Below are 23,654 nucleotides of genomic sequence, written 5' to 3' on the forward strand. Positions count from 1 at the left end.
CACGCCAACACACTAACCTCTGTGCAGAGACTACACACACGCCACCACACTAACCTCTGTGCAGAGACTACACACACGCCAACACACTAACCTCTGTGCAGAGACTACACACACGCCAACACACTAACCTCTGTGCAGAGACTACAAACACGCCAACACAGTAACCTCTGTGCAGAGACTACAAACACGCCAACACAGTAACCTCTGTGCAGAGACTACACACACGCCAACACACTAACCTCTGTGCAGAGACTACACACACGCCACCAACACTAACCTCTGTGCATAGAATACACACACGCCACCACACTAACTGTGCAGAGACTACACACACGCCAACACACTAACCTCTGTGCAGAGACTACACACACGCCAACACACTAACCTCTGTGCAGAGACTACACACACGCCAACACAGTAACCTCTGAGCAGAGACTACACACACGCCAACACACTAACCTCTGTGCAGAGACTACACACACGCCAACACACTAACTGTGCAGAGACTACACACACGCCAACACACTAACTGTGCAGAGACTACACACACGCCAACACACTAACCTCTGTGCAGAGACTACACACACGCCAACACACTAACTGTGCAGAGACTACACACACGCCAACACACTCACCTCTGTGCGGGACTACAAACACGCCTCTACACACTCGCCACTACACACTAAGCTCTATGTATTTTCTGTCTGTCTGTCTGTCTGACCTTGTAGCCCTGTTGTCCTGGAACTTGCTACATAGATCATGCTAGCCTTGATCTCAGAGAAGGTGTGTACCATCACTGCTGGCTTCACTCTGTTGTCCAGGGCTGTTCTCAAACTCACGAGCTCAGTTGAGTTGACCACTTCAGCTCCCCGGAGCTGGAGGAGCAGGCAGATAGCATCAGCTGTATTCACGGTCATGTTATTGAATCATGGTGTGGAAAATGCATCCCCACCATGCTTTGCCTGGTGCCAGCAGCGACAAATCTCAGGACGGAATTCTAAGCTGAACTCCTTCCCAGCCTTGCTATGCTTCCAGTGTAACTGTTGGATTGAGATTAAATGCTTACTTCTTAGGTCTGTAGAGAAACACTGACCAACGGTGAATTCAGTTGGAGTATTTTGTGAGTCTAAACTAAGCTTTCACCAAATACTTACTTTGGTATTCCTTGGTGCTACAGATAATGTCAAGTTAGAAAGACAGCAGAGGAGCCAAACCTTTACTCACTGTGACTGAAGGGAAGCAAGAGCTTTTCTGAAGGTCCATTGAATATCTAACTGCAGCAGCCGGGGAATATCCGGGTACCCTCCCAGCTGTGTCCAGAGCGTATTCAAAGATGTCTTCTCCATTATTGGGTAGCTTGAAGTGGACAGGTCAGCATTCCAGATGGACTCCACCTGAGTCTGCTGTCTAGAGAGGCAGAGCACATGAGGTAAGGGATGAAGCTCCTCTGATCGCCACTGCCAGTTGAAACTCGCGTTTTCTCTTCCCTGCCCATGAACTGCCCTCCCACGCCCCAGGGAGCCTCAGTTGTACCACCAGAGACAAGGGAAAAGCACCACTATGACCTAGTCATCTGTTTCAAGCTTCCTTCTTAGCCTCCTGAAGTACACAGACCAAGTATGCTTTTCCTTCCAAAGCTTTTGCCTTCTTAGGGAAGAGACAGAGGAGGCGGACTGAGAGATACAAAGAGAAAAGGAAGGAAGGAAGGAAGGAAGGAAGGAAGGAAGGAAGGAAGGAAGGAAGGAAGGAAAGGAAGGACAAAGAAACGCGTCATTGCTTGAAAGCTTATTAGATATTCTTTAAATAATTTGTTCCTTAGGAGAAATCAGCTTTTCAAACATATTTTTACATGTTATTTATTTTGTATGTGTGTGGGAACATGTGAGCCGTGGCACGCACATGGAGGTCAGAGGACACCTGTGGAGGTCAGAGGACACCTGTGGAGGTCAGAGGACACCTGTGGAGGTCAGAGGACACCTGTGGAGGTCAGAGGACACCTGTGGCATACACCTAAGGCTAAGCCATCCTCTGGCCTAGCAGCCTTCAAAACAAAACAAAACAAAAAACCCTTTATTGTAATAAGAGAAAGAGGGGCATAGGGAGGGAGAGGTGGCCAGAGGACAACTCTGTGGCTTTGGTTGTCTCCTTCCACTGTGTGGGTCCTAGAGTTTAGACCCAAAGGTGTGACCAGTGAGCACCCAAATCGCCTAAGCCATCTTGCTTATTTTTTAAAAAAAAGAACTCAAAATTAAATGCCAAATATTTAAGTAGAAATATATGTAAATCAACCCTGCTAAAGCAGGCATGATGGCATATAGTTTTATTCCAGCACTCACAAGGCAGAGGCATTCCAGGTCAGCCGGGGCTACACAAATGAAACCATGTTTCTTCTCAAAACAGACGAAGCAATACACCTTGCTGAATCCACTAAGGAAATAAGTACATTCACGCTCTTGCACCACATCCTAAGTGTGGGAAAGGAGAGCTCTTGGGTAGAACTAAAATAGTTTTAATTAAAAAAAAAATTAGCCTGGTCTACAAGAGCTAGTTCCATGACAAGAACCAAAAGCTATGGAGAAACCCTGTCTCGAAAAAAAAAAATTAGACATTGTGTACCACTTATCACCGAAAGTTTAATATTACATACCATGCCATGAAAGTTTAATACTACATACCCAAAGGTCTTGAAAATGTCGGGCTTTTTGTTGTCTTCAGTGAATAACTCCAAGACTGGACGTTGAGTTTTGGTAAAATCGGGTATCTGCTTAAAGCCAGAGACCAAGGGCACAGGCTGGCTAAGATTTAGTTTAAACACCTTTTCGATCTAGAAGCAAAATCAACAAGAACAAGTCAATAGATACAGAAACAAAAGCGCATTTCTCAGGTCTCAGCCTCTGGGGGAAGGGAAAGCCAGAGATGTTAGGAAGTTTGGCTTTCAATTCAGACAGCAGCCGAGCAGCAGACCTACGCGTCCACAGCCATGATTCCCTTTGGAGGACCGGGGAGCTGAGACCATGGTCTGAAACTCTATATATGTAGCCCAGCCTGGCCTTGCTTGCACTTGCTGTCTGTCTGCTTCCGTACCCTGACCAGAGAGAGCCCTCTCCCTTTACCGTTTCCTTCCTTAGGCCTTGACACCCACAGTCACCACCTGACTCTAGCCTAGAGGTTCTCAGCCTTTCGTACAGCTTCTCATGTTGTGGGAACCCCAACCATAAAATTATTTTCGTTTCTATTTCATAACTCTAATTTTGCTACTGTTGTGAATCATAATGAACATATCTGTATTTGCCGATAGTCTAAGGTGACCCATGTAGCATTCAGTTAGAGGGGTCTCACCCACAGGCTGAGAATCGCTGCTTCAGAGCCTGCCCCTCCCCTGAAATGTCCTGTCAGGTCGCTGTTGCTACTGACACCCCACCTTCCTTACTCCACCTACAAAGACCATATTTACCCAACCAAAATTAGAGGTGTTTTTGCTGTTTGTTTAACAGAGCTATAATATTTAAAATATAATTGTTATGGAAAATTCAAAATATCTTACTTTACTCCAGCAATGATCAGAAGTCTGTCCTACGCAAAGAAGCAAGTGAGTAAAGCTCGCAATTAATCAATTATTTTGTCTTTTTTTTTTTTGAGACAAGGTATTACTATGAAACCTTGGATAACCTGGAACTCATTATGTAGCCCAGGCTGACCTCTATTAATAATGTTAATGAGTCAGGCAGTTGTGGCACACATCTGTAATCCCAGCACTCGGGGGCAGAGGCAGGTGGATCTCTATGAGTTCGAGGCCAGCCTGATCTACATAGTGGGTTCCAAGGCAGCCATAGTTGCACAGGAGAGCGATCGTGTCTCAAAAAAACTAAAACAACCCTTACTTCTTCGTCTCGCACTGGAAAGGAGCAACAGAAGGTAAAGTTACCTGGCTGAATACCTGCATCATGGACCACAGGCACTGGCTCCGCCTCTGTTCTAGTTCCTTCTGCTTGTCTGTCCAGAACCGCATCACCCTCTTCTGGTATTGATCAATTCTGTCCAGCATGATGTATAGGTTCTGAGCCTCATACCCTTTCCCAGTATTTTGGATGGCTTTTAATCGTTTGGTTATGTTGTTTCTTGAAAAAAAATCAAGAATTAGATCCATATAGTTCCCAAAGCTACCAGAGCAAACCTGACTTCTGTTGCGTTCCATTCCTATCTCATTTTGAGTTCCTAAGAGGTATGAGAGCAGGTGGGAGACTTGTTAAACGAGGCCTTTATCTAATTCCTATATAGGAATACATTTCTGAGTGGTTGGTGGTGGTGCACGCCTTTAATCCGGGTGCTCCAGAGGCAGAGGCAGGCGGACCTCTATGAGTTCAAGGCCAGCCTGCTGCGTGGAGTAAGCTCCAGGACAACCAGGGCTATGCAGAGAAAACCTGTCTGGAAAACAAACAAACAAACAAATTCTGTAGTGCTCGGTAGGGGTGGAACCCAGCACTTCACACATGCTGCGTACATGCTGCACACATGCACACCTGCTGCAACCTGCTGCGCACCTGCTGCACACATGCATGCCTGCTGCAACCTGCTGCAGCCTGCCGCATGCCTGCTGCACACATGCACACCTGCTGCACACCTGCTGCACACGTGCATGCCTGCTGCAACCTGCTGCAACCTGCTGCAACCTGCTGCACACCTGCACGCCTGCTGCACACCTGCTGCACACATGCACACCTGCTGCAACCTGCTGCACACATGCACGCCTGCTGCACACCTGCTGCACACCTGCTGCACACCTGCTGCACACATGCATGCCTGCTGCAACCTGCTGCAACCTGCCGCATGCCTGCTGCACACATGCTGCACACATGCACACCTGCTTCACACATGCTGCACACATGCACACATATGCACACATGCTGCACGTATGCACACATGCTACACACATGAACACATGCTGCACACATGTTGCACACATGCTGCACCCCTGCACGCATGCTGCACACATGCACACATATGCACACATGCTGCACACATGAACACATGCTGCACACATGCTGCACACATGCTGCACACATGCTGCACACATGTTGCACACGTGCACACATGCTTCATACATGCTGCACATATGCACACATGCTGCACAGTGCACACATGCTTTACACATGCTGCACATATGCACACCTGCTGCACACATGCTGCACATATGCACAATGCTGCTCACATGCACACCTGCTGCACACATGTTGCACACATGCAGCACACATGCACACATGCTGCACACATGTTGCACACCTGCTGCACACATGTTGCACACCTGCTGCACACATGTTGCACACCTGCTGCGCACATGTTGCACACACGAACACATGCACACATGCTGCACACGTGTTCTACCACAGAGCTATGCCTTAGACCACGATCATCACTGTTTTTAAACAGTTCTGGGGGTACTAACCAATTCATATGCAAGACACAAAAACTGAATGTTTAAAGATTAGACAGTCTTTGGGGCTGCAGAGATGGCTCAGGTATGCACATGGGACAAGGACATAAATGTAAGCAAAGCATCCATACTCACAGAATAAAATAAAAGTTGAAGGAAAAGAAGAACTGGGTTGTTAGAGCAATGGCAGACAACACTAACTTAGTGTTTCCAAAACTCTGGGTCCCTTCCCTGTCGTCTTAACAAAACAAAACCAAACAGAAACAATTTTAAAACCTGGGTGGCATTAGTCTAGAAATGTTAGGTTTAATTTTTTTCTGTTCAGACCAGGGTAACATTAAATATTTGAGGGTTTATCTCTCTGGTATTGATTATAGAAACTACTAAAAGTATTTTTTAAATATTGGGAGGTGAGAGGGCTAGCTGGGCATGGTAGCTGTTATCCAGCACTCAGGACACCAAGGTAGGAGGACTGTCATGAATTTGAGGCCAGCATAGACTACAAGTGAGTATATGTCGTTCTGGACTATGGGAGACGCTGGCTCAACAAAAACAAACAAAAAAAAAACCCTCAAAGAATTTATAGTTAAATTTAAATTCCCTCAGGGGGGAGGAAAGATGTATTATTCTACAAGTGGTGACCAAGTAACTAGGAAGGAAAAAAAAGAGACCCAGATCTCATAGTAGAGAAGTGTGAGCCAAACATGCAAGGAGAACAAACTGAGGAAGACTTTTGTTTGGTTGTGAGACAAGTTCTCCTGGCTTGCCTGGAACTCACTATGTAGACCAGGTTCTCCTTCTCTAAGTCTCTGTCTCTCTTTCTCTTTCTCTCTTCCCTCCCCATCCCCTTTATCTCAATAAAACTCTTCACTTCAGCTTTGCCTTCTGGCGAGTGAGGGCATCTGGCTCTCACCCGCTGCCAAGGTCCCTCGGACCCAAAATCTTTACAGTAACTGCAGGTGTAGACTACCATACCCGGCCTTTTTTGATATTTAAAAAAAAAAAACGGAACCAACAATAAAGTTGCTATGGTAACACAAGGTGTTAATTTCCCACTTCAGATGTGATGCAGAGCCACGTCTGATGGCCCATGGCTGTACTGCTACTCATCCGGGCTACACAGTGAATTTCAGGTCAGTGTGGGCTTCAGGGGGAGCCTTATCTCAAAACCAAAGCAGAATAAATAGGTAGATCAGGCTGCTGCACATGCCTGTAACCCCGTCGTATTGGTGGAGTATTGGCAGGGAAACAGGTTGTCCTGGCCAGCCTCATGGGAAGGTTCCAGGAGAGATGCAGAACAGGTGTAGGGGGACAGAGAACAACATCTGGAATCCTCCAGTCTCGTCTAGCTTCCCGTGCAATACACACACACACACACACACACACCCTCTAAGCCCTGAATGCTACTCCTCCTGCCTCCAGCTCCCAAGCAGTGAAATTGCAAGGATGTACCACCACTGCTGACTTCCTTTTATTGTCTTAAACCTCCATCCTGAAGACCCTTAATGATCACAGCATATGATATGGGCCTAGAGGGAGGGCTCAGTGGTTAAGAGCAGTTGCTGCTCTTCCAGAGGACCCGAGTTTGGTCCCTAGCACACATCATAGCTCACAACCGACTATAACTCTGTCTTCAGGAGATCCAACATCCTCTTTGAGCACAGGCCTATGCATGCTGCAAACAAAATGCTCATACATGTAAAATAAAAACAAAAAACTAGAAGCTGGGCAGTGGTGGCATGTGCCTTTAATTCCAGCACTTGGAGGCAAAGACAGGTGGATCTCTGTGAGTTTGAGGCCAGCCTGGTCTACAAGAGCTAGTTCCAGGATAGGCTCCAAAGCTACAGAGAAACCCTGTCTTGAAAAAAAAAAAAAGAACACATGGCATGACAAACATGAAAATTCTAGGCAGTGAAGAAAATTGCTCAACATCAGGATTATACCAGAAAAAATGGTTATGTATACTAATTGTACCTACCTGGCCAGCTGGATCAGCCTATAGGCAACATACTTGCGGCACAGATACCCCAGCCTAACTGTATTCATATGAAGCAGTTCTATTATGAGATTCCTGGCAATTGTGTGGTACTGGGGAGGGAATCCAGAAGTTTGTGCAGCCTCATTTAATATAACCAGGTTCTTCCTTTGAGCCTCCACATCAACGAAGTATTTGTCTTCAGGGAGCTGGGCAGGGAGAGGGAACCCCATGGTCTTGGCTTTCCTGGTGTCAGAAGCTGGGGTTAGTATCCAGGGCTTGTCTATAGCGGGGAGCCGTGGTCTCTGGCCCCTTGCAGAAGGTAAGGCCTGTGATGTTTGGGAGAGTTGAGTGCTGAGAGATGTTGGTGACACAGTAGGCTTCTCTAGACCAACGTGCGGGAGCTTCGATCCTGGTATCCCAGAACCGGTGACATAAGGCTGGAACATTCCAAGTGGTTTCATGTCGAAAGAATCTTGGAGTACCCCAGTTTCTTCCGAAGTGCCAGGAACCTTTGCTATTCGGATGTTCTCTGTAGGGAAAGGTTTTGGAGGGGTAACAGCTCCTGACCATTTCTGAGGGACTGAAGAGGGAGAAATTCTCTGAGGCACTCCAGGGATTGAGAGCTCAGCAGCGATCATTCGCTGTCCTTGCATGTAGGGAATTTGTTCGCCGATGGCTGGAGGCTGGTAGGGGGAGAATCTGGATAGTAGGGGGTCCTTGTAGACAGCAGAGCCTCCAGGAAACTCTCCAGAGGTGGGGAGGACTCCAGCTGTGGGAGGTGGTGTCAACCTTCTGGAGGGGAAGGGGATTTCTGGTATTAGAGGTGGCTGAGTGTCTCCAGTTTTGAAGAAATGCCAAGGAACAAAGGGCAGCTCTGGAGCGGAAAGAGTCTCAGGTTTGGGGAGCTGCCTTCGGGTAGGAGGGACTTCTGGTGTTAGGAGCTGTGTGGGGGTGACTTGCCCTCTGTCTGTTAGAATCTGTCTGTAGGTAGGAGAGATGTGTGGTTCTTCAAGCATCTCAGAATCAGGAAGAATGTTCAGTCCTAGGCCTGTCCTAGGAGGAAGTGGGGTTTGCCTTAATTTCTGCAATGGAATAGATAGAGAAAAATCCTGCAATTGTTGAAGTAGTCTGTTAGGAGAAGGAACCAATGTAGCAGGCTTTTCTGAGGTAAGAGGAATACGAAATGCTGGCTGATACCCAGCGATTCCTGGTGCTTGTAATTGCGCAGGAGTCATATTTGCTGCCCCTTGAGCCTTTTCTGGCATGATGAACCCCCCCCATTTCCAGGCCAGTTCTTCAGTGAGCGCATCTTCTAATGCTGCCACCTGCTCAGAGGTAAGGGTGACAGCCGCTGCCTGAGTTTGCTCCTGCGTAAAAATGACACCCAAATCCTGGGCTCTGTCAAGCGTGATGGTGAACATTAGTGTTTGTGTCTCTCCTGGACCAAGTTGGCCCAGCCACGGGGACTGCCAGGGTGTACGGGGAGGTTGCAACGCCTGTACTTGCTCAAATGCTTGGGGTTGCCCTGGTATAAGGGTGATTCCCAATGCCTTGCCCCGCCTCTGTGGAAGTGGAACTCCAAATTGCTGGGACCATTGAGTGTCTAGTGGGATTCCAACTGTCTGGGTCTGTTTAGAAGCCACAGCTGGTTTTGGTCTCTGGATAGACTCCGGGATAATAGGAATTTTTAGGGGTTGAATCTGCTCTGTAGTAGGACGGCCCCTCAATGTTGCTGCCTGTTTAGGGGTTAACGGAGCATCTAAACCCCGGAATTTCTTTGGAGGAAGAGTGCCCCGTTTCTGTAACCTTGAAGAAGTGAAACTGATGCCCAGGGCTTCAGCCTGCTCAGGAGAAAGAGTGATCCCCAGGGCTTCAGCCTGCTCAGGGGTCAGACTGATTCTCTGGGCCCTGGCCTGCACAGGGGAAAGAGTGAGCCCCAGGGCCCGGGCCTGCTCAGGGGTGATACTGCTTCTCCGTTCTCTGGCCTGCTCAGGGGTGAAAGTGATTCCCAGGGCCTGGACCTGCTCAGGGGTCAGACATATCTTCTGTACCTTGGCTTGCCTACGGGTTAGAGTGATTCCCAGCTCCCGGGCCTGCTGTGGACTGAGAGAGATCCCCAAGGTGTGAGTCTGCTCAGGGGTGGGAAAAATCTCCAGGGTCCGGACCTGCTCAGGGGTAAGAGTAACTACCAAGGCTTCAGCCTGTTGGAGGATAGGAGCAATCCTCAGAGACTGGGCCTGCTCAGGGGAGAGAGTGATTCCTAGGGCCTGGGCCTGCTCAAGAGTTAGACTGATCCTCTGGGCCCTGGCCTGCTCAACAGTGAGACTAATCCCCAAGGCCTGGACCTGCTGAGGGGTCAGACTGATCGTCAATGTGTTGGCTTGCTCAGGTGTAAGAGTGATGCCCAGAGCTTGGGCCTGCTGAGGGGTAAGACAGATCTTGTTTATCTGGGCCTGCTGAGGGGTAAGTGTGAGCCCCAGAGCCTGGGCATCCTCTGGACTGAGGCTTATCTCCTGTGGTGGGCCTTTTTTGGGAATGGGAGTAATTCTCAGAGCCTGGGCCTGCTCAGGGGTCAGGCTGACCCTTTGCTCCTTAAAAGTGTCTCCCAAAGCTTCAGCTATCCCCAGGGCCTGGGCCTGCTCAGGGGAGAGAGTGATTCCTAGGGCCTGGGCCTGCTCAGGAGTTAGAATGATCCTCTGGGCCCTGGCCTGCTCAACAGTGAGAGCAATCCCTAGAGCCTGGGCCTGGTTAGGTGTCAGACTGATCGTCAATGTGTTAGCTTGCTCAGGTGTAAGAGTGATGCCCAGAGCTTGGACCTGCTGAGGGGTAAGACAGATCTTGTTTATCTGGGCCTGCTGAGGGGTAAGTGTGAGCCCCAGAGCCTGGGCATCCTCTGGACTGAGGCTTATCTCCTGTGGTGGGCCTTTTTTGGGAGTGGGAGTAATTCCCAGAGCCTGGGCCTGCTCAGGGGTCAGGCTGACCCTTTGCTCCTTAAAAGTATCTCCCAAGGCTTCAGCTATCCCCAGGGCCTGGGCCTGCTCAGGGGAGAGAGTGATTCCTAGGGCCTGGGCCTGCTCAGGAGTTAGACTGATCCTCTGGGCCCTGGCCTGCTCAACAGTGAGAGCAATCCCTAGAGCCTGGGCCTGGTTAGGTGTCAGACTGATCGTCAATGTGTTAGCTTGCTCAGGTGTAAGAGTGATGCCCAGAGCTTGGGCCTGCTGAGGGGTAAGACAGATCTTGTTTATCTGGGCCTGCTGAGGGGTAAGTGTGAGCCCCAGGAACTGGACATCCTCAGGACTGAGGCTTATCTCCTGTGGTGGGCCTTTTTTGGGAATGGGAGTAATTCTCAGAGCCTGGGCCTGCTCAGGGGTCAGGCTGACCCTTTGCTCCTTAAAAGTGTCTCCCAAAGCTTCAGCTATCCCCAGGGCCTGGGCCTGCTCAGGGGAGAGAGTGATTCCTAGGGCCTGGGCCTGCTCAGGAGTTAGAATGATCCTCTGGGCCCTGGCCTGCTCAACAGTGAGAGCAATCCCTAGAGCCTGGGCCTGGTTAGGTGTCAGACTGATCGTCAATGTGTTAGCTTGCTCAGGTGTAAGAGTGATGCCCAGAGCTCGGGCCTGCTGAGGGGTAAGACAGATCTTGTTTATCTGGGCCTGCTGAGGGGTAAGTGTGAGCCCCAGAGCCTGGGCATCCTCTGGACTGAGGCTTATCTCCTGTGGTGGGCCTTTTTTGGGAGTGGGAGTAATTCTCAGAGCCTGGGCCTGCTCAGGGGTCAGGCTGACCCTTTGCTCCTTAAAAGTATCTCCCAAGGCTTCAGCTATCCCCAGGGCCTGGGCCTGCTCAGGGGAGAGAGTGATTCCTAGGGCCTGGGCCTGCTCAGGAGTTAGAATGATCCTCTGGGCCCTGGCCTGCTCAACAGTGAGAGCAATCCCTAGAGCCTGGGCCTGGTTAGGTGTCAGACTGATCGTCAATGTGTTAGCTTGCTCAGGTGTAAGAGTGATGCCCAGAGCTTGGACCTGCTGAGCGGTAAGACAGATCTTGTTTATCTGGGCCTGCTGAGGGGTAAGTGTGAGCCCCAGAGCCTGGGCATCCTCTGGACTGAGGCTTATCTCCTGTGGTGGGCCTTTTTTGGGAATGGGAGTAATTCTCAGAGCCTGGGCCTGCTCAGGGGTCAGGCTGACCCTTTGCTCCTTAAAAGTGTCTCCCAAAGCTTCAGCTATCCCCAGGGCCTGGGCCTGCTCAGGGGAGAGAGTGATTCCTAGGGCCTGGGCCTGCTCAGGAGTTAGAATGATCCTCTGGGCCCTGGCCTGCTCAACAGTGAGAGCAATCCCTAGAGCCTGGGCCTGGTTAGGTGTCAGACTGATCGTCAATGTGTTAGCTTGCTCAGGTGTAAGAGTGATGCCCAGAGCTCGGGCCTGCTGAGGGGTAAGACAGATCTTGTTTATCTGGGCCTGCTGAGGGGTAAGTGTGAGCCCCAGAGCCTGGGCATCCTCTGGACTGAGGCTTATCTCCTGTGGTGGGCCTTTTTTGGGAATGGGAGTAATTCTCAGAGCCTGGGCCTGCTCAGGGGTCAGGCTGACCCTTTGCTCCTTAAAAGTGTCTCCCAAGGCTTCAGCTATCCCCAGGGCCTGGGCCTGCTCAGGGGAGAGAGTGATTCCTAGGGCCTGGGCCTGCTCAGGAGTTAGACTGATCCTCTGGGCCCTGGCCTGCTCAACAGTGAGAGCAATCCCTAGAGCCTGGGCCTGGTTAGGTGTCAGATTGATCGTCAATGTGTTAGCTTGCTCAGGTGTAAGAGTGATGCCCAGAGCTTGGGCCTGCTGAGGGGTAAGACAGATCTTGTTTATCTGGGCCTGCTGAGGGGTAAGTGTGAGCCCCAGAGCCTGGGCATCCTCTGGACTGAGGCTTATCTCCTGTGGTGGGCCTTGTTTGGGAGTGGGAGTAATTCTCAGAGCCTGGGCCTGCTCAGGGGTCAGGCTGACCCTTTGCTCCTTAAAAGTATCTCCCAAGGCTTCAGCTATCCCCAGGGCCTGGGCCTGCTCAGGGGAGAGAGTGATTCCTAGGGCCTGGGCCTGCTGAGGGGTCAGACTGATCCTCTGGGCCCTGGCCTGCTCAACAGTGAGAGCAATCCCTAGAGCCTGGGCCTGGTTAGGTGTCAGACTGATCGTCAATGTGTTAGCTTGCTCAGGTGTAAGAGTGATGCCCAGAGCTTGGGCCTGCTGAGGGGTAAGACAGATCTTGTTTATCTGGGCCTGCTGAGGGGTAAGTGTGAGCCCCAGAGCCTGGGCATCCTCTGGACTGAGGCTTATCTCCTCTGGTGGGCCTTGTTTGGGAGTGGGAGTAATTCCCAGAGCCTGGGCCTGCTCAGGGGTGAGAGTTATCCCCAGAGCCTGGGCCTGCTCAGTGGTCAAACTGACCCTTTGAGTCTTAACCTGCTCAGGGGTGAGAGTTAGCCCCAGGGCCTGGGCCTGCTCAGGGGTTAAAATAATTCCCTGTGTTTGGGCCTGCTCAAGAGTGAGAGTCATCCCTAGAGCCAGGCCTTGCTGAGGGGTCAGACTGATTCCCTGGACCTTGACCTGCTGAGGGGTGAGAGCAATCCCCATGGCTTGGGCCTCCTCTGGGGTGATGGTGATCTGTTGTGCTTGCGCCAGCTGAGAGACTAAAAGGTGTCCCTGTGCTTGGGTCAGCTGTGGGGTGAGGGCTAGCCCCAGGGCCTGGGCCTGTTCAGGGGTGAGATTAATCCTTTGTGCTTGGACCTGCTGGGGGGTGAGAGAAACCCCCAGGACCTGGGCCTGTTGAGGGGTCAGACTGACCCTCTGTGCCTTTGTCTGCTCAGGAGTGAGAGTGAGCCCCAGGCCCTGGGCCTGCCAAGGGGTGAGGGTGATCCCTAGGGTCTGGGCCTGTTGAGGGGTCAGGCTGATCTTCTGGGCCTTGGTCTGCTCAGGAGTGAGGGTGATCCCTAAGGTCTGGGCCTGTTGAGGGGTCAAGTGAATCCTCTGGGCCTTGGCTTGCTCAGGGGTAAGAGTGATGCCCAGGGCCTGGGCTTGATCAGGAGTGAGAGTGATCCCCTGATCCAGGACCTCCGGAGAGGGGAGGGTAATGTCTTTTGCTTGGATCTGCTGGAGGGGTAGAACTGTTCTTTGGGTAACCGTGACCCCAGATATCTGTACTTGTTCAGCAGTTGTTTGGGGGATTTGCATTTGTTCTGGAGTGGATGTCTGCTCCAGGATGCCAGGAACTGTCAGCTGAGACCCTACTTCTTGTTCCTGTCCTGCTGTGGGAGAAGCGCTCTGTGCTTTTTCCATGCGTTCATGACTAGGAGGACCACTCGGGGCCTGTGGCATTGAAACCGAAGCTATCTGGGCCAACTCAGGGATAGGCCTTGGGAGGGGCCGTGCAAAGTCAAGGAGGGCCCTGGAAGAGGAGGGCTGCTTCTCTGCGGGGTGCTCCACCTCGTCAGGATCCGCTTGGAATAACTGCACTTGACTCATCAGGGGTTTCAGGATTTTCATCCACCTGGGTGTCAGCACCATTGCACTCTGGGTGAACATCTTTGACAACTCTTTAGCCCGGGATTCAGTCTTTGCTAGCTGTTTCCACTTGCTCCCTTTCGGCTGCTGGCTGTCTTCTGCATCTCTCACGGCCTTCGGCTTCTCCTTGTCGGTCTCCTGAGCCTGGCTCGCCTCTGACCCTTCTGTTGTTTGTCTCCACTCCTCCAGCTGCTCTGCTCTCTCCCTTCCTCTCTGCTTTTGCTCGCTCTCCCTTTGAAGTCTTTGCTCTTCTTTCCAGGCCTCCTCTTCCTGCTTTTGTTGCTCTTGCCTTTCCTCCATCCTTCTGCCCGCTGTTGTGCCCTCCCATTCTCCCTCTAGCTCATCCAAGAGTGTTTGAACGAGTTTTCTAATCACGGGGTCTGTCATCTCACTTAAGAGAACGTTTCTGATTTCAGCCTTGGAACTCATGGCTGTATGCTTAGGGAGCGTGAGTTCTAACTTTTGTTTGAGGACTATCTCTCTAAATCGTTTCTTTTTTGCATCTTTGTATGTCCTCAAGGTTTTGGTCACAGTTTCAGTCACTTTTTGGATGTATTCCTCCATTTTTAACTTTATGGTGTTTAATTTTTCAACTTCTGCTCTTCCTAACGCGTCCTCCTCTTCCTGTATACTCTTTGGATCAAAAGCCTTTCCTACATTGTTCATTTTCTCTCTTAGGAAAGCCAATATGGCTCTTTGAAATGGTTCTAGATTACTCCAGCCTTCGAGGCTTTTTGTCATTTGTTTAGGGGTCCTGGGCTGTAATTTACCACGTACTTTTGTGGAGCTCGGCATGTCTTCAGTCTTCCCTGGCACAGGCTTTTTCCCTTTGGTTTCTGGTTTGTGCAGCTCGGGGGGTTCCGGCTGGATTATCTTGGGCAGTTCTTCTTCCGTCTTGGCTTCTTTTTCCTTTGGCCTAACAGTGGGTTCTATTTTATCCTCTGATGGCACTGGGCTTTTTCCAACTGTGTATTGTGATCTGACCTTCTTGAGCAGATCCCACATGCTACCTGTTCCACTCTGGACTCCTTGGCCCTTCAGTTTGCCTTCTAAAAAAAATTTCTCGTCTTTTTGCGTCATGTCCAGTGCTTGTAGATCAAATTCACTAGTCTCAATATCCAAGAGTACCCTTTCCTCCTCTAGATTTCCAGCCAAGGACTCGACTGACTGTGGGACTGGGAGGTACGGCTTTCTCTGGGTGTAATCAACCTGACTTTCAGCTGGAGCCGCTTCGCCTTGGGCTACGTATGCCATAGTCGAGTCCCACTTTATTGGGGGGACTCCGACCCCTTTCTTCTGGGACTCATCTATAATATTTTCAAGCTTTTTGTTTAAAAGAATGTCAATCTCCTCTGGATCCATATCTTTGCCTTTCGCAAATAACGTTCCCAGGGATGCAGATGGGAACAATAGTTGACGTCCTAGAAAATTTTTGATTCGAGTAAGTTGCTCTCTCTTTTCCTCACTCTCTTTAAGTCTCTGATAAAGCATTTCATTTTCTTCACAGAGCTTTTGGAAGGCCTTCGGTGGGATTTCTTTTTCTTTTTCCTCTTTCTCTTCTCCCCCTTCTTCATTCCCAACCAGGTTGGTAATTTGGGATCTTAAGAGCTTCAGCTCCTCGTTGACTATACTCAAGGCTTTGGAGAGATTCAGCACTGTTGTTGAGATGTATTTGATGGCATTGTTTTCCAGTTTGCTGAACATACCTGTGCTGATGAGTTCCTGTAACATGTCTTGAATTTCTGAAACTTTAGTGTTTAATGCAAATTGGTCACAGATTATCTGATTTATTCTTAAAGCATGGGCCGTGGCTGGTCGCTTTACAACGCGTTCCTTCCAAGCTTTCCAGAGAGTGCCGCGAGTCACTGGGAGAGAAACAAAACAATGCAGCATCATTTCTTCTTTTCTGTTGTGCCTAAGGTGCTTAACCTCAGCTCCTGAGTACAGACAGGACAAACACTCATCAGAAAGGCTTAATGTGTTCGATTTTATAGTCACTAGCCAAAGGTGAGATAGCCAGATAGTAATGATACTTGAGGGAGAGAGACAAGCCTCCAGTGCACAAGAGTGTAAGTAACATGTAGATGCTCCACCCTACAAGAGTAGTGTGTGTGTGTGTGTGTGTGTGTGTAGAGGCTCCACCCTACAAGGGCAGCAAGTAGATGCTCCACCCTACAAGGGCAGCAACTGCACTGGCCTTGCCTATAGGCTGCATATATAGACTTCCCTCCAAAGATTGCTTCCCCCAAAAGAAAACAGGAGTAATAACTTTAAAAAAAAAAGTCTCCTGAATGGTCTAAAACTAGGAATGTAGACCTAGCTGGCCTTAAACTCACAGAGATCTGCCTGCTTCTAACTCCAGAGTGCTGGATTCAAGGCATGCGCCACCAATGCCCTTGTGTGCCACCATGATGTAGGAGGGTCTTCTATCTATCTGTTGTTTCATTGGTTAATAAAGAAACTGCCTTGGCCTTTAGATAGGGCAGAATTTAGATAGGTGAAGACTGAACAGAATGCTGGGAGGAAGAAAGCAGAGTGAGGCAGTTGCCTCTGTTATGGTTTGCTGTCTCTTTAAGAGACAAGCCACACCCACTCCCTCCCCCATCCCCTGAGGCAGGCTGATCTTCAGCTTCCGGCCTGAGCTTGCTCTCTTTTTCATCTTCCTCTCAGAGAGGTAGCTTCGCTTCTGCCTCTCTCCCCACTTCTCTGCTTCCCCCTTCTCTGTCTCTTTCTCCCTCTCTCTCTATCTCTCTGTCCCCCCTTCACCCTTCCTCCTCCATAACCTCCTGAATAAATATTCAACCTCACTCTGCATGTTGTGTCTACCCATGTCTCTGTCTCTTGCCCGCCCACCATGTGTCTCCCTGCCTGGAACCAGCCACTGCTCCGGGACTGGCAGCCATCTCTGCCTGGGACTGGGTGCTCCCAGGGTCCACTGTCTACTGCCACATGGCCTGCTACCACCATTTGGGACCTACAGCATTTCTGCTGCCTACTGCTGCCGGGGATCTTGCAGCATTTTTAATATATATATAAAAGCCTTATCACTACAAATGGCACCCAGATGTGGATAACTGAATCCACAGAAAGCCTGAGAAAGCTTGGGGAAGAATAGAGTAGTAAAGCATGTTTTCTTGGTAGCAGCAATTTCTCGGGTCTGCTGTGCTTGCTAGAGGCAAGCAAGTGCTCTCATCTAAGAGAGGCTTCCTGACTCAGTTTTAGCTGCAAAACCAAGAGGTCCTGCCACGAAACACTTACATAGTGTTGATGAAAAGCTGAACACATGCTTTTTGGTTTTCAGTCATAGCAGGAGAAAAGCTGCACCATTTTAAAATGCTGGCTTTCTGGGCCATCCTACCAGGGCAAACTCTGACTCTTTCAGGCAGGCAGTCCAACTGAGTGTGGTCTGTTGCTGCAGCTTACTTGCTGGCAGGGACCTTGAAACACCATAGAGTTGTGGCAATAAAAATGGCTACAGCCGGTATCTCTGCCATGAGGCTGGAAAGCTAAGGAATGGGCTGGATCCAGTCGTCAAAGCCACGGCTTTCATCCTCTCCTTAAAGACTCATGTAGTCAGAAAAAGAGAGATTAAAAAAAATCTCCAAATGTTTTACTGTGTGTTAAAAATATATGCTGGCTTGGGAGAGAAAAGAAAAAGGTTAAAGTTCTTAAAAAAGAAAAAAGAGAGTAGTTGGATGTGGTGGTACACAACTTTAATTCCAACACTTGGGAGGTAGAGGTAGATTGACCTCTGTGACTTCAAGGATCAGAAGTAGATTGACCTCTGTGACTTCAAGGTGTGGTAGCACATGCCTTTAATCCCAATGCCTGGGAGGCAGAGACAGACAGATCTCTGTGAGTTCAAGGTATGGTAGCATACACCTTTAATCTCAGCACTGAGGAGGCAGAGGCAGACAGACCTCTGTGAGTTCAAGGACAGCATGATCTACAGTTATTCTAAGACAAAGATATACAAAGAACCTGTCTCAAAAAGTAAAAATAAATGAAATAGAGGTTAAAATAAAGCTGCACAAAGATGGAAAATACACAGAAAATCTTGATACTGTATGCTATTATGCTCTCTTTGAATTGTTTGAATGCTGAGGAAGGAGCAACAGCTGCTAAAAGATATTTGTTTATAAATGCTGCTGAACTAATCCAGGATATTTTGAAAATACCTTGACTTCAAAATTTGGATCTAAGGTTATGATGCTTTGGGAAAGTTCTTCTTTTGTTTTCACAGAGGATGAGACCCTGTGGATTGCTTCTATCCCAATATGGCATGATAGACCACACCCTCTCGAAAGGTTGCTGTGAACATCCTCAAAAAATTACTTCACACAGGATACACCATAAAAGACCTGCTTAACAGCGCCCCTATACAGCAGGAAGAAGTTTGGAGAGAAATAACTACGACCATATTCCCAGATATTGTTTATAAATGTTCTTTTACATTTAAAGGGGGATATGATATAGATATAATTTACATTGGTATAAATTTTGCTTTATTAGTATAAAGTTACGGTCAATTTTGTTATATGTATATGTGTTTCTGCTCTTGATTGAGGTATTGTGATTGTGTAGTTCATTTAAAAATGTAATGTATAATTAGGAAATATAGGTTGTTTCCTATATTTGGAATATGGATAATCATCAATAATCAAGCTTGTAGTAATGTTAGTTGGATTTTCTAGATATATAGAGATATATTTCAGTTAGGTAGGCATTCTTCATATCTTTCAAAGACTACAGAATATGGCATTTTAAATGTTTTAATAACTTAGGGCTTTTCAAGACAACAAGACATGTCTGCTCCTGGCAGCACCAATCTACTTCAAGAGGAGATGGGCATCGAAGAGGCTCCTTATGGAGTTGAATAGCCATTTGGGAAAGAAACTGCTCTTGCCTGGACTGATGCATAAACTGGACACAAAGAACCCGCAGAAAGAGGACTGCTGAACTTGCCTAATGGTGAGATGGTCTTTCGGGGTTCCTGATTCATGAAAGAGTCTGTGAGACATTCTGCAGGACACAGAAAAAAGTGACTGAACTGTCTTTGAATTTTCCTGCTTCATGGAAATGTCTGCTGGATACTATGGGCCTGTAGGCCAAAGATGGATGCCCCAACAGTACAAAAGAACTTTGGTGACTGTCCAGACAGTGAGATGTCTCTGTCATTTCTAGAGTTTTAAAGTTGCTTACTTCTTGTTTACTTAGGTAATATTATATCCTTCTGGAGTCTTTGATGGAGTTGAAGAATAAATAGATAGTTATAGTTTTCCTTTGTTATGATAAGAGATAAAATAGATATAAATATTGTAACTGTAATTCTTGCTTGATAACTGTTTTGTTTTATGTAATTTTGCTATGTTAAAGTTAAAGCCTTTCTTTTTTGTTTAAACAGAAAAACGGAAAATGATGTAGGAGGGTCTTCTGTCTGTTGTTTTATTGATTAATAAAGAAATTGCCTTGGCCTTTTGATAGGGCAGAATTTAGATGGGTGGAGAAGACCAATCAGAATGCTGGGAGGAAGAAAGCAGAGTCAGGCAGTCACCATGAAGCTCTGGCCCCAGATTGACATAGGTTAGAATCTTCCTGATAAGCCACCACCTCATGGTGTTACACACATTAATAAAAATGGGTTAATCAAGATGTGAAAGTTAGCCAGTAAGAGGCTAGAGCTAATGGGCCAGGCAGTGTTTAAATGAATACAATTTGTGTGTTATTATTTCGGGTGTAAAGCTAGCCATGCGGGATCCAGGTGGGACGAAAAGCAGGACTGCTCACCTCATCACTACACCACCATGCCCAGCTGTACTTTAGTTTTTGAAACAGAGTCTCTCCTGAATTCAAAGGTCATTAAAATCAGTGGCCCTGTCTGGCCAGCACGGTCCAAGGACCCACCAGCTCTACAGTCCAGGACTACAGATGGCCTTGGCTGCACTCTAAGTTTGTATGTGGTTGTTGGGGACCCACACTCAGGATCTCATGCTTGTGTGGCAAGTACTCTTTTGACTGAATGAAATGGAGCTTCACTGTGTGCTCTTTATCCCAACCCAGCCATCTCAGGGCAAACTCACTGAGTGGCATCTTGTAATGTTACCTGATTGTTTCTCAAGATTCCTTGTGTTGAACACAAGGAAAAGTCTGAGAAACTCTGGCAGCAAAGAGGGAGCTAAGCAGATATGACACCTGAAGGTAATGCGGTGCTATATCCAAAACAAGAAGGGACAGTAGGTAGGTGAGGACCAGGAGGTCTGAATATATTAAGCAATTTAGCTAACAATAATGTGCCAATGTTGGCTTCTTTCTCCTTTCCTTTCTCTTTTTGGTTCTTTGAGATGAGGTTGAACTTGCTGTGTAGTCAAGGCTGCCTCTGGATCCTCTTGACTTTACCTCTCAAATACTGAATTACAAGTGTGAGCAACCACACCTAGCTTCAACTTTGGCTTCTTAAATATAACTAGGGCACATCCTAATGTGAGAGATATAATCAAAGGGTGTCATAGTTAGGGCTTCTATTGCTGTGATGGAGCACCATGACCAAAATCTAGCTGGAGAGGAAAGGGTCTATTCTGCTTACACTTCCAGATCATAGTCCATCATTGGAGGAAGTCAGGACAGGAACTCACACAGGGCAGGAACCTGGAGGCAGGAGCTGATGCAGAGACCATGGAGGGGAGCTGCTTACTGGCTTGCTCCTCATGGTTTGCTCAGCTTGCTTTCTTAAAGAACCCAGAACTGTCAGTCTAGGGATGACCCCACCCACATGGCCTGAGCCCTCCCCCATCAATTACCAATTAAGACAATATGTCTTTACATCTGGATCTTGTGTGTGTGTGTGTGTGTGTGTGTGTGTGTGTTTAAAACACCCTTTCTATGTAGTCTTGACTGTCTTGGAACTTACTCTGTAAACCAGGCTGGCCTCAAGCTGACAAAGCTCTGCCTGGTCTTATGCCTGGACCTCATGAAGGCATTTTCTCAACTGAGGCTCCTTCCCTCCTCTCAGATGACTCTAGCTTGTGTTGAGCTGACATAAAACTAGTCAGTACAAATTATCATGTGTGTGTGTTTGTGTGTGTGTGTGTGTGCGCGCACACACACACACATGCATGTATGAATACATGTATGTGAGCCCACGGAGAACAGAAAAGGGGATCAGATTCTCTGGAACTGGAGTTATACACAGTTGTGATCATGTGGATGCTGGGAATTGAACTGGGTCCTCTGAAGATCAGGCAGTGCTGTCAACCACAGAACTATCTGTAAGATCAACCATTGAACCATCTGCCTTCCCCCACTGATGTAAGATAAGCCACGGAACCATCTGCATGCCCACTGATATAAGAGCAACCATGGAACCATCTGTATGTCCACTGATGTAAGATAAACCAAGGAACCACCTGTGTGTCCACTGATGTAAGATAAACCACGGAACCACCTGTGTGTCCACTGATGTAAGATCAACCACGGAACCATCTGCATGTCCACTGATGTAAGATAAACCACAGAACCATCTGTGTGTCCACTGATGTAAGATAAACCACGGAACCACCTGTGTGTCCACTGATGTAAGATAAACCACGGAACCACCTGTGTGTCCACTGATGTAAGATAAACCACGGAACCACCTGTGTGTCCACTGATGTAAGATAAACCACGGAACCACCTGTGTGTCCATTGATGTAAGATCAACCACGGAACCATCTGCATGTCCACTGATGTAAGATCAACCACAGAACCATCTGTGTGTCCACTGATGTAAGATCAACCACGGAACCATCTGCATGTCCACTAATGTAAGATAAACCACGGAACCATCTGTGTGTCCACTGATGTAAGATAAACCACGGAACCATCTGCATATCCACTGATGTAAGATCAACCACGGAACCAACTGCGTGTCCACTGATGTAAGTTCAACCACAGAACCAAACCATTTGCCTTCCCACTGATGTAAGATAAACCACGGAATCATCTGCGTGTCCACTGATGTAAGATAAACCACGGAATCATCTGCGTGTCCACTGATGTAAGATCAACCACGGAATCATCTGCGTGTCCACTGATGTAAGATAAACCACGGAATCATCTGTGTGTCCACTGATGTAAGATAAACCACGGAATCATCTGCGTGTCCACTGATGTAAGATCAACCACGGAATCATCTGCGTGTCCACTGATGTAAGATCAACCACGGAATCATCTGCATGTCCACTGATGTAAGATCAACCACGGAATCATCTGCGTGTCCACTGATGTAAGATAAACCACGGAATCATCTGCGTGTCCACTGATGTAAGATAAACCACAGAACCATCTGTGTGTTCACTGATGTAAGATCAACCACGGAACCATCTGCATATCCACTGATGTAAGATCAACCACGGAACCAACTGCGTGTCCACTGATGTAAGTTCAACCACAGAACCAAACCATTTGCCTTCCCACTGATGTAAGATAAACCACGGAATCATCTGCGTGTCCACTGATGTAAGATCAACCACGGAATCATCTGCGTGTCCACTGATGTAAGATCAACCACGGAATCATCTGTGTGTCCACTGATGTAAGATCAACCACGGAACCATCTGTGTGTTCACTGATGTAAGATAAACCACGGAATCATCTGCGTGTCCACTGATGTAAGATAAACCACGGAATCATCTGCGTGTCCACTGATGTAAGATAAACCACAGAACCATCTGTGTGTTCACTGATGTAAGATAAACCACGGAACCATCTGCGCGTCCACTGATGTAAGATCAACCACGGAACCATCTGCCTGCCCTTTGATGTAAGGGGAACTATGGAGAAGTGTACAGAACTCTGTTGTTTTTCCCCCCTTAAAACCTAAAACTGCTCTAAAAAAATAAAGTCCATTTAAAAGTAAAGGTAATGCCGGGCAGTGGTGGTGCACATCTTTAATCCCAGCACTCAGAAGGAAGAAGCAGGCGGATCTCTGTGAGTTCGAGGCCAGCCTGGTCTACAGAGTGAGTTCCAGAACAGACTCCAAAGCTACACAGAGAAACCCTATCCTAAACAAACAAACAAACAAAAACAAAAACACAAAAAACCCCAAACAAAACAAAAAGTAAAGGTACATGCTAACGAGCCGGGGGTTGCATGTAGAGGTGTATTCCTTTAATCCCAGCTCCTGGGAGGGCAGAGGCAGTGGATCTAGGAATCTGAGGCCAGCCTGGTCTACAGAGTCAGTTCCAGGACAAGCAGGAGTGGGGTGGGCTGTAGAGATGGCCCAGTGGTTAAGAGCACTGGCTGATCTTCCAGAGGATCCAGAATTTGATTCCCTGAGCCTGCACGACAGCTTTTAACTGTCTATAAACTCCAGTTCCAGGGGATCTGGTGCCCTCTTCTGGCTTCCACAGGCACTGCATGCACACAGTGCACAAATATATATCTATTGCAGGCAACACCCGTGCACATAAAAATAAGTAAATACATTTAAAGAGTAAAGGGCAGTAAGACTTTGCCCATGTGACTCAACTGTATTCCCAGAAGCCTCTTGATATTTAGATTTTGATATTAGATATTTAGATATTGATATTTGATATTGATATTTGAATTTTCCTGCGTGAGTTTGGGTCCCACAAATATCTAATAGCCAGCAAGATAAAGAAATAATTATAAAACTGTATTGTTAGGCCAGATATGGTGGCACATGCCTTTTATCCCAGCACTCAGGAGACAGAGGCAGGGGAAT

The 23,654-nt window shown here is 48.0% G+C and overlaps 1 protein-coding gene across 1 annotated transcript in view; it reads right to left on the reverse strand.

Moving 5' to 3' along the window:
* Positions 1–1,220: 1,220 nt before the first annotated feature.
* The window catches only part of Fam186a (family with sequence similarity 186 member A), a 47,373-nt gene continuing 24,939 nt past the window's right edge, over positions 1,221–23,654 (reverse strand). Inside the window, exons 4-7 of the mRNA XM_075962424.1 lie at positions 7,410–15,798; positions 3,926–4,118; positions 2,672–2,824; positions 1,221–1,400 (exon numbers count right to left, since the gene is read on the reverse strand). Of these exons, the coding sequence (XP_075818539.1) occupies positions 1,221–1,400; positions 2,672–2,824; positions 3,926–4,118; positions 7,410–15,798 (8,915 nt within the window). The remainder of the gene's footprint in view (positions 1,401–2,671; positions 2,825–3,925; positions 4,119–7,409; positions 15,799–23,654) is intronic.

The sequence above is a fragment of the Microtus pennsylvanicus genome, chromosome 2, assembly GCF_037038515.1.
Source record: "Microtus pennsylvanicus isolate mMicPen1 chromosome 2, mMicPen1.hap1, whole genome shotgun sequence".
NCBI classification, from domain to species: Eukaryota; Metazoa; Chordata; class Mammalia; order Rodentia; family Cricetidae; genus Microtus; species Microtus pennsylvanicus.